This window comes from Labeo rohita, chromosome 25, assembly GCF_022985175.1.
Source record: "Labeo rohita strain BAU-BD-2019 chromosome 25, IGBB_LRoh.1.0, whole genome shotgun sequence".
In the NCBI taxonomy this organism is placed as follows: domain Eukaryota; kingdom Metazoa; phylum Chordata; class Actinopteri; order Cypriniformes; family Cyprinidae; genus Labeo; species Labeo rohita.
The window spans coordinates 20132347-20143693 of NC_066893.1; the positions used below are offsets into that span (position 1 = coordinate 20132347).

The window sequence follows — 11347 nt, forward strand, 5'->3', positions numbered from 1 at the left end:
TTACTTAAAGTATATTTTATGTGTACTTTGTGTAAGAAAATAAAATGATTGTATAATGTACGTTATAACATCATATAGTCATAAAGCAAATGCACACCTATAGAGGTGCCAGTTAGGAGAACAAACTTAGAGAAGAATTATAACTGCACACTCACTTAAGTATTTTATTTTATTATCATAATAAAAGAAAATACTTAAGTGAGTGTGCAGCCATAATTCCTCTTTAATGTATATTATAACCATGTGTAGGCCTACTGCAATACATTTTAAATATTTAGGTATTAATAATTTTAATATTTGGAAAAGAATGATATTTTGAAAAACATTTTTAACATTTACAATATACAAATGTTTGTCAACTATTATTAAGCACTGCAATAGGCTACTTAAAATATGTTGTAAAATATGTTGTTCAGTTTTACTTAAAAGGTTCTACTTTGGTTGATTAGTCTGTTGTCCATTACATTATACATTAATTTACTTGCGTTTACTTGTGTTTAAATTCAAACAACACGCTGACTAAACCTGATTGGTTCCAGAGCCATTGAACAGCTCTGATTGGTTCGTATGATAATGAGCTCGCACCAGATAGCTTCGTAGTTCGTATATCAAATATGATGTGCGTGCAAATGTCCCTTGAATGTGAATATAAGTATAAATTTAAACAGTATTATATAGAGCGATCGTGTCTTTTTAGGGCACTTGGAGGAAACCATGCAATTCATATGCTTTTGTATTTGAGGATGTTTGTAGTAATACAAATATACCATAAACATACTTGTATTTCAAATGCATTTTTTATACATTAAAAAATACATTTATACATTAAATTTTTTTTCACCATGTGTGGTGTGTGAAGGGATTGTTGTATGTCACAAAAAGTGTTTTTGAAGAAAGTGATGCTGTTTTGTTTGTTTGTGCATTACATACCATACCTGTGCTGCATTGTTGTATCTGTGGTAATAGGGTAATATCCTTTCAATTTATTGGTGTTTACATTTACATGAATTACATTTACTGTTATTTTAATTATGTCTAACTTTCAAGTAGTTTATTAATGATCGAAAGCAACAGCTTTATGAAGTGAGGTGTAATTTCAGAATCTGTTGTACCAATTTTAACAGTAAGAATACTTTTACCATAAAGTACTTAAAGTGTATTTATTATTGCTTTGTATATATTTATATATTATTTGTATATTTTATATAATTAATACGTGTATTTTAATGTATAATTTAAAGGTTTATGAAATATGTTTCAATTGTATTAAAAGTGGTAACAAAATACATTTTTAAAATATTGCTAAGAGTATGTTAAAAGCATATTTTAGTTCATCTTCATGGTGTCTCAAAATAGCACAGTTGAGTACACTTAGATGATCTTAAGTTTATTTTAAGTACTAAAGAGCAATTTTTGGTATATTAAGTACAAAATTAGTGCGTGAAAATAGAGCACTTTATGTACATTAGGGAAGTGCACTAAGTGTACTTAAATAAAATGTATTTTAGTGCACATTTTTTTCACATGGGACCTAACAAAAATTGTAACTGAGGTGTCCTGGTACGTACCAAAAGTGATGCAAGGAAAGACAACTAGTGAACCAGAATCATGGTCACTGGCACTCAAGGCTCACTAATTGATGTAAAAGAGTGTAAGCTAACCTGTTTGGCCTGATCACACAAAAACGCCTATTGTAGCTCTGCTGGCCGTGATAGAAAGGTGTCAGAACACAGGTGTCAGAATGCCCACGATGACACCAGTCCACTGGTTGAAAGTGCCTACAATGAACGTGTGAGCATCAGAACTGAGCAATGGAAAAAGGTTGCCTGACAAACAATGTTTTTTTTCTAGATCAGGTGGTTGGCCGGATGAGTGCATGTTGTTTACCTGGGGAAGCGATGGCACTTGGAAAAGGCCGGCCAGCAGTGTTGTGATCTGGGCAAAGTTCTGCTGGAAAACCTTGGGTCCTGGCATTAATGTGGATGTTATTTTGACAATTACCACCTACCTACAGATACCCCTTTTCCACCAAGGCAGATCGAGTGCTGGTTCGGAGCCAGAGCTTTGTTTCAAATCGGTTCTTTGTCTTTTGACACCCAAAGCACTAGCTCAGAAATGATATTCCGCAGTGCCTGAAAATAACTTCTATCAACTTAACCAACGTGACCACCTGCTTGCACAGGGCAACTATTTTCAGGTGCTAGTGTAATATCATTGCGCCTGCTGCACCCATGGTACAGCAGCAAAATTCCTTGATTATTATGCCGGAACGAGAGTATAGTTAATAGCCAAATTGGTCTAGAAAATCGCAACTTTTTATTTTCCATCAGTCTTAGTACCCAATTTGACTACAGAAGAGTCAAGTTTTAAATAGGAAAAATATTGAAACTCTTTGGTCATTTTTGAGCAAGATGGTAACGTTCCAATCTGATTCAATGATCTGTGCTAAGCTATGCTAAAAGTGCTACCGCCAGAGCCAGAGATCAGCTGAATGGATTCGAAAACGGTAAAACTCAACTGTTTAACTCTAGGGGAGTTGGAAAATGAGCCTATTTTCAAACAAGTGAAATGTTCCTTTCAGGACCTTTTCCGATCCTGCCCCACTCTCTCTCCCACTTTGTCTCCTCTACACTGTCCTATCCTAATAAAAGTAAAAAAAAAAATAAATACCACTCTTTGTGGTTATCAAGCTAGACGTTGAAATTGGACATTCCAAAAACTATAAAATAGAAGATCGAAGATTTACAAAGATTTGGCCTTTGGAATATGTTTGTTTTTATGGTGGAACATTGTACGAGGGTTGACATTTATTATTTAGATTTATATCTAAGAAATTATAGCCAATAACACAAGATGGATCATTCATTCTTTTGTAAATGCATAATGATTATCAGTCTTTATAGTATACCACCCTCATCATATTAACGCGTAACAGCTATAAACGAGGTGTTCAACAAAGTCACCAGGCTCCATAAAACTTAGCTTATCAATCTCAAAGATTTTATATTATCATTTTTTATTTGCCATGTCTTATTTTTAACAGGCCAAGATATAATTTTTTAATTCTTGAATACCATTTTGTATATCCTCATTAAATCAAAAGGCTTCCAGTACCTCAGCAGTGATATTCTGCATCTTCAGAAGGGAGTTCAGAGGTCATCTAAAGGTTCTGGACCTTTGAGAGACCTCTACCTTCAAAGATAACGAATAGTATCAGAGAGTTCTAGATACACTATCATTTTTTAGTTGCGCAACCATGATTTGTCAAAAAAATTGTTGACATACTGTCACATTAGACATTTAGAACTGGTGATGTTGCAGATTCTTTGCAATAAACTATCATTTTCTTGACAATAAAATTTTAAAGATTTTACAGGAGCAAATAAGATCAAATATCAGGTTTTTTGATTTGTAAATGTGGAGAAGTTAAGGAATCTAGCTCACACTTAACACAATGTAACCATAAAATATATACAACCATGATGAACCTGTTATTCCAGATCTGTTATGTAATTAATAAAACCCTTAAAAAGTAAAACTTGAATTTGGACAAAAACATTTTTAATGACAGATAAACATTTAATATAAATTATTAATGTGTAACATTAGTAGTTGGTCTGTTGGCATAAATGACACATGTTAGTACAGTAATTTTGCTACATCACAGACAAAATACAAAACAACACTATAATCAAAATGGGAAACGTCTGTATACAAACCAAAGTCTAAAATTAAAAAGGTACATTGTTAATGATTGGACGCAGTAGTGTGTTTCAGACTTTTAAAAGTCCTCGGGTGATGGTCAGTCGTAAGTCCAAAAATGGCAAAGATCTACAGTATCTATGGCAATGAATGTCAATAACAACAAAAAACACAACGATCAGACATGCAAACTCAAAATGGAGAGAGACTGGGCACTTTGATATTGATGTCCCCGATATTGATGTTACGGGGTATTTCAGGAAGGTTCATATTTTTCACAGCAGAAACAGCTCGTGCTGGTGCCGCAGACAGACCACCCTGTCAAAAACACACACACACACACATACAAATTATATTATCTCTATTAATATATTTCTTTTATAATAAAAACATTTTCATTTTATAAAGAAAGATCCAGGATTTACTATATAAATAAAGTTCATTTATTGTCCATCCTTTGCAATGTTCTCAATGTTTTTAAATCTAAAATATTTATTTATAACCATAAAATTCTATTTGATACCTGTCATACTGCATTTATTCAGCATTAAATTGACACAATCGGTTCATTAACCAGATCCTTTGACCTAATCTGATACATCCAGTGAAAACTTTAAGGATACAAATACAGTGGAGTTTATCCACTATCCCGTTTCTATGGTCTTTTAATCAAACATTGTGAATGGATATTACTTTGATTCTCTTGGATTTGTTTTATTGACTTATGTAACATTTCCCTATTTTATTTCCTGCCATGTTTACATAATCTAGTGTTGTCAAACATTACTGATCACCCCGACTCCAGATAAAATATCAGAACAGTGATTGTGAATCACTGATATCGACCCAAACAGCTTTCATTATTATATGAGATAAATTTATGCCTTTCATCTTTGATACTTCTAAAAGATTTGCATAAAAAAGACAGTGATACTAAACAAGACTAATGCAAAATTTCTTTTGAGATATCGTTCATGTTTTTCCCAAACATTCCCAAGGCTCTGTGTCAGCCATGTAGTTAAAAATGTGTACAATAACATTTAACCTGATTTAAAAAAAAAAAAAAAAGTTGTTTAAATTAGCACGTACAGTGCCTTGCAAAAGTATTTTACCCCTTCATTTGTTTTTTCACGTCTTGCTATTTTGCAGCATTGTTTAACTGCTTTAAATTACTTTTTTCTCACATCAATTTACACTTTACAGACAAAGCAAAAAAGAGCTTTGTGACAACTTTGCAAATTTGTACATTGCATAAGTATTCATACCCTTAACTCAGTATTTAGTTGAAGCAACTTTACAGCCTCAAGTCTTTTTGTGTACTCTGCGACAAGCTTTGCACATCAGCATTTGGCAATTATCTGCCATTCTTCGCCTTGCTTCTTCTCCTCTCAAGCTCTGTCAGCTTGGATGGGGGCTGGCAGATATTTTCAGGTGTCTCCAGAAATATTTGATTGCATTCCAGCCAATGCCGTGGCTGGGCCACTCAAAAACATTCACGGAGTTGTCTATAAGCCACTCTTGCTGTGTGCTTAGAGTCCTTGTCCTGTTGGAAGGTGAACCCTCTGCCCTCTCTTAGGTTCTGAATTCTCTGGACTGGGTTTTCATTAAGGCTATCTCAATATTTTGGTGCACTGAGCTTTCCTTCTACTCTGACGAGTCCCTCAGTGCCTGCTGCTGCATGAGGCTGCTGCCAGCACACTTTACTTTTGGGATGGTATTCTGTGGTGATGAGCAGTGATTTCCTTTCCTTGGTTTCCTTCAAACATGATGTTTGGAAATGAGATTCATCAGACCAAAGAATCTAGTTTCTCACAGTCTGAGGGTCCTTTAGGTTTTTTTTTTTTTTTTCAAAATTCCAGGTGGGTTTTCTTGTGTCTTCACTGAGGAGAGGATTGAGTTTAGCCAGTGATGTTTGTCTTTCTGTAAGTTTCTTCTGAATCTGCATATATGACCATCAGTTTCTTGGTCACCAGTATAACCAAGACCCTTCTCAATCAATTGCTTAGTTTGACCAGGAGGTGAAGAAGATTTTCATTGACCTTCATTCAATATAATATATAGAATTATACCTATTCATAAGAGAAAACTATTCTACTATTATCTACTAGTTATTATCTAATTGTGTGCAGTGAGCTGCTAATTAACCATTTTAAAGCTTGAAAAACACAGAGACATGGAAAGAACCTGATCAGGAGCTAGAAATACATGACAGCTATTGATCAACCTTCAGGAACTTATATATGGTAAAAAGCCTTGTACCAAAATACAGCAGTGCATATATGGTACGCTGTGCACAGCTGTAGGAGTATATATATGAGTGAAAAACATGTTCTGGAGTTACCTTTGCAAACGTAACTTGACTTTGTTGCCTGCTCAATAAAGTCTTACTGGCTTCAAAACCTCTTTAGAGCAATTTATTTTGAACAAGGAAAATTCTACAACAGAGGCCAGCTCTAGGAAGAGTCCTAGTTGTTTCAAGCATCTTCCATTATGTACACTGCCATCCAAAAGACTGGAAACGCCCTAAAAAAAAGTGGGGTTTTGGCCAATATTGGCATGAATGCTTTTTAATTTGTGATAATTTTGCACTGATAAGGGACACCACAAACTATGAAAACATACTTTATTACATAAACAGTTTATACATAGAAAAAACTTAAATTTTCAATTCATCAAAATATCCACCATTAGCAGCTATTACAGCGCTGCATAATCTAGGCCTAAATTCATTGTATTCTAAACTTAATTGGCAATCAATTGTTGAAGCTATTAAGGTGTGCTGACCCAAAAATATTTTAAAAACCTGGGCCAAGTTTAAACCAGTAACCAGGCATCACAGCTGGCAAAGGGTCATGTCTGACTTTGACATGTATATATTGCCATTATTATGTAATCAAAATGAATTATTATTGCTGGTTTTCAATGATAATGTCAAGTTACTTTAATGTATTTGCACCAAAAAATGATGAGGATTTTTGCTGATATCGTCCAAAACCACACTTTGCCAGGGGTGTTTCCAAACTTTTGGAGGGCAGTGTATAATGGAGGCTGCATGCTTCTGTGAACCTTCAATGCAGCAGAATTTTTTCTGAACTCTTCCCCAGATCTGTACCTTGACGTGAGCCTGTTTCTGAGCTCTACAGGCAGTTATTTTGACCTCAGGGCTTAGTTTTTGCTCCGATATGCATTTTCAGATGTTAGACCAACATCTTTCCAAATCATACCCATTCAAGTGAATTTGCCACAGTTTAACTCCACTCTAAGTGTAGCAACATCTACAAGCAATATGAGTGCTCCTGAGCTATATTTCAAGTGTCCCAGATAAGTGTATGAATACTTATGCAATGAAATCATTTCAGTTTTTCATTTCTAATAATTTTGACTGCAACATAACAAAACATGAAAAAATGAATACTTTTGCAAGGCACTGTATGTGTAACAGTGAACTATTTAAAAATGTCCCTTCCTGTTTGGGTTGAGGCACAGCAATGAATGTAAAAAATGTTTGAGTAAACTGGAGTGACTTCTGGTTACTCTGTTAATGTGAACTCACCTCCGATTTTTCCATTCTGTTTTGCAGCTCCACTTGGGCGACTATTTCATTCATGTTTGTTTCCAAAACCATCCCACCCATGACAACTTCCTGGAGAATGTAATGAACCTGAAATAAACAACAAAAACTTCAAACCTTCAACCTGTAATTTTATTTATAACTTAATACAAAAACAACTAGGCATTTGTGTTTCATTAGGGTATATTATAGTAAATATATAAAATATTTACACATTTTATCACTGGTGTCCTCTTAAATGAGAAGTACCAGTTCAGAAAATCATTTGGTCCTGAATCAGATCACACTGGTTTTGCAGAATGGTTTTCGATTCACTAAAATAACCTGTTAGTGAATCTAAGCTTTCTGGTTGCGATGTATATTTTGATTAACTAAAAGAACTAGTTCATAAGCGACGCTTGTTTGTAAATCAAACTACACTAAATACACTGTATGTTTTTGATTCATTAAAAAGAACTGGTTCATAGGAGTCACTTGTTCAGGAATCCAGTTATACATGTTTAACTGTATATTTTAATGTACTAAAAGAACTGCTTCAGAGGAAGCATTTGTTTGTGAATCAGTTGCAGTTCAGCAGAAAATCAATACGCAAACAGCTCAGCTGACCGAATCAGAGCACTAAACTGAGGCTGGACCATAACCCTAAAAATACACAAAAGCACAAGACTACTGATGTGCATTATCCAACATGTTACATATGACATACTTAGAACTAAATATGACGAGTTACCGTAAAGCCATACATAGTCATTTCAAAGTAATTCATTCAACTCATAAAACATTATTGATTAGATAACTAACAAAGGTAGTGTAGTGCACAGTCCTATCATGAACCGATTTTACAGTGGTGCCGTAATCAAATTATCAGAAAGAGAATAATGACCTACACAAAACCTTTCCTAACTTTTCTTTCATATTCATTATATTACATTATATTCCAAGTTAAAGTGGTTAAAGTTTTTCAGTAATTTTGTTGTGTGTGTTTGACTTTTTTCTTATGTCTGTATAGTTCTTATTCATTTTTAGTTATTTTAGTACCTAAAGTAGTTCTGTCAAATGATTAATCGCATCCAAAATAGAAGTCTTTGTTTACATAATATGTGTTTGTACCGTATATATTAATTATGTATGCAGTAATACACACAAATGCATGTATATATTTAAGAAAAATGATATGTTTATATATTAAATATACTATAGACTACCGCTTAAAGTTTGGGATCAGTAAGACTTGTAATGTTTTTTAAAGAAGTCTCTTATGCTCATTAAGACTGCATTTATTTAATCAAAAATGCATTAATACTGCAAAATTTTATTACAATATAAAATAATGGTTTTTATTTTAATATACTTTAAAATATAATTTATTCCTCTGATGCAAAGCTGAATTTTCAATCAGCTGTTACTCCAGTCTTAAGTGTCACATGATCCTTCAGAAATCATTCTAATATACTGATTTATTTTCAGTGCTGGAAGCAATTGTGTTGCTTAATATTTCTATATTTGTAACGTGTGATATTTTTTTAGGGTTCTTTGATGAACAGCATTTATTTAAAATAGAAATCCTTTCTAACAATATACGCTGCTGTTCAAAAGTTTGGGGTCAGTAAAAATTTATTCTGTCTTTTTTGAAAGAAATGAATACTTTTATTCACCAAGGATGTGTTAAATTAATAAAAAGTGACAGCATAGATTTGCATTGTTAGAAAAGATTTATATTTTGAATAAATGCTGTTATTTTTAACTTTTAACTTAAGAATGGTTTCTGAAGGATCATGTGACACTTAAGACTGGAGTAACAGCTGATGAAAATTAAGCTTTGCATCACAGGAATAAATTATATTTTAAAGTATATTAAAATAAAAACCATCATTTTATATTGTAATAACATTTTGCAGTATTATAGTTTTTTCTGTATTTTTGATCAAATAAATGCAGTCTTGATGAGCATAAGAGACTTCTTTAAAAAACATTACAAGTCTTACTGATCCCAAACTTTTGAGTGGTAGTGTATATAGAGTATAATATTAATTATATGAATATATATATATGTAAATAGTAAATATTGTCAAAATATATAGTTTATGTGTGTATTTATATGTACATAAAAAATATACACAGTACACACACACATAGTAATCGTTTGACAGCACTAACGTCAAGATTAATTACATTTTTCTAAATTAAATTTATTGCCTTCACAACTAGCTGAAAAAAAGTTACTTTTTAAATGTTTTAAGTTAACTTTTATTTCAAGTACAAAAAACATTTTTTTAATGGTTTTAGTTTTCATTTAAGTTAACATTAATAACTCTGCTGAAAACTGACCTTATCCATGTGAAAGATTAAGTCCAGTTCACACACATTCTCAAAGCATTTGTCCAGGGTTTCCACAAAGACCTGCATGACAAAATTATAGACAATTGTGAATAACATGTTCTTTCAGAGAGATTTTTAAAAGACTCAAGTAACGTTTCAGCTTACACACACACAAAAGAAGCAAATTAACTAATCATGCAAAAAAGTACTATAGCATTACAATGGTATCAAATGGCAGTACTATGGCACTCCAATACACACCATACTAAATGAACAGTACTTATAGGTATTAGAAACATTGTCTACCCCCTTGTGGCTGTAGGCCAGAACTACAGCATGTAAATTTCAAGATGTTCACCTGTATGAGATCTAGAATCCCCAGCTCGCTCTCTGATGAGTCCACACAAAACACAAAGTACAGGGTGGCATAGTGTCTATAGATCAGCTTGTAGTCAGAACCTCCAATCAAACTAAAATTAAAGAGCAAAACAGTCAACAGCTTCTGAGATTCCATCTTTGTACAGTCCTATATAGAGAGATATATGATTGATAATCATAACAGTAAGCCTTTATGTGTAACATAATCATGCAGGAGCACATCTGTCACCTTCCACCCTCCAGAAAATTGCAGACATTGTCATCTCTTTTGGACACCAGATGAAAGGTCTCCCTAATGATCTGTTGTTGCATGTCTTCTGCCTGTGAAAGAAACATAAGTTGAGGTAAATTAATTTGACCTTTTATTTACCCATTACATATCAAAATATAAAGAGGAGCGAATGAAACACTAGTGGTTTAACATTTAAAAACATATAAAAATGACTATTATGAAAACAATATACCCTGATAGCACACGTACATCAGAGACGTGTATTTGACATTTGCAAGATGTATTTTTTAGAGTGTTTGCTCATCTGCAGTATGTCTATAGGACGTTTCCTATCAGATGTCAAATAGACGTCTATTAGATGTCTTTAAGACGTTTATGATTTAGAATGTATGTAAAACTGACATCTTACAGACGCAGATGCTTTCCAGATCAAGAGATCTTTATTAGACATCTTGCAGATGTACGTCTGCTATCTGGGATAGTTATTACATTTATATGGATGAGTTAATAAACGTATAATAAGCAATAAACAAAATGAGGAAGCTGAGAAAACAATCAGACGAAAATAAAAATATATCCAAAAGATGATATTATCCTCAAATAATTTATCTGAAGGTAATGCTTTATGTTCAACTATGAAATACTGAATAAATCACAATTAATTAGATTAATCTGCTCTTAGTGTCTTCAATAGTAAGAATGGCAATTGCTGCCAAATGCAGTTTGAGTGTCTTTTATGCGCTTAACTTACAAAATATTGGTAGAATCTGATGAGCCTGGGTTTCCCATGGTTGTTGAAAATGAGAATAGCCTTGATCATCCTTGTCGTTTAGCTATTTTTATGTGGTTACTCGTTGTTGAGGTTTTTTAGCTAAGCTTCAGCTTGTCAATAAAAAAACGACTCTAGGTACTTCCGTGTTCTATTATAAAAGTCCTTACAAATAAAATTACCGATGTGAAAAACGACTAGACTGTGTGTACGGTATTTTTAAATACATAAAAAAAAAACATCTGACGTACAATCCCATTATGTATTTCCCCGTTTACAAACTGTGACTACCGTGATAATATTTGTAATGATTTTATATCATTAAACCTCCACTTTATGAGCTGAGGACTTTTATTTTGCCGTGTTTACGGACCGC

At 33.2% G+C, this 11347-nt stretch overlaps 1 protein-coding gene across 1 annotated transcript; it reads right to left on the minus strand.

Moving 5' to 3' along the window:
- Positions 1–3539: 3539 nt before the first annotated feature.
- Positions 3540–11118, minus strand: ap3s2 (adaptor related protein complex 3 subunit sigma 2). The gene is made up of 6 exons (XM_051099015.1): positions 10954–11118; positions 10200–10291; positions 9951–10062; positions 9602–9673; positions 7256–7363; positions 3540–4020 (listed from the first exon to the last, which is right to left on the minus strand). Exons 1-6 carry the CDS (start codon positions 11020–11022, stop codon positions 3895–3897), a joined length of 579 nt encoding a protein of 192 aa, XP_050954972.1. The 5' UTR covers positions 11023–11118; the 3' UTR covers positions 3540–3894.
- Between the last annotated feature and the right edge of the window lie 229 nt (positions 11119–11347).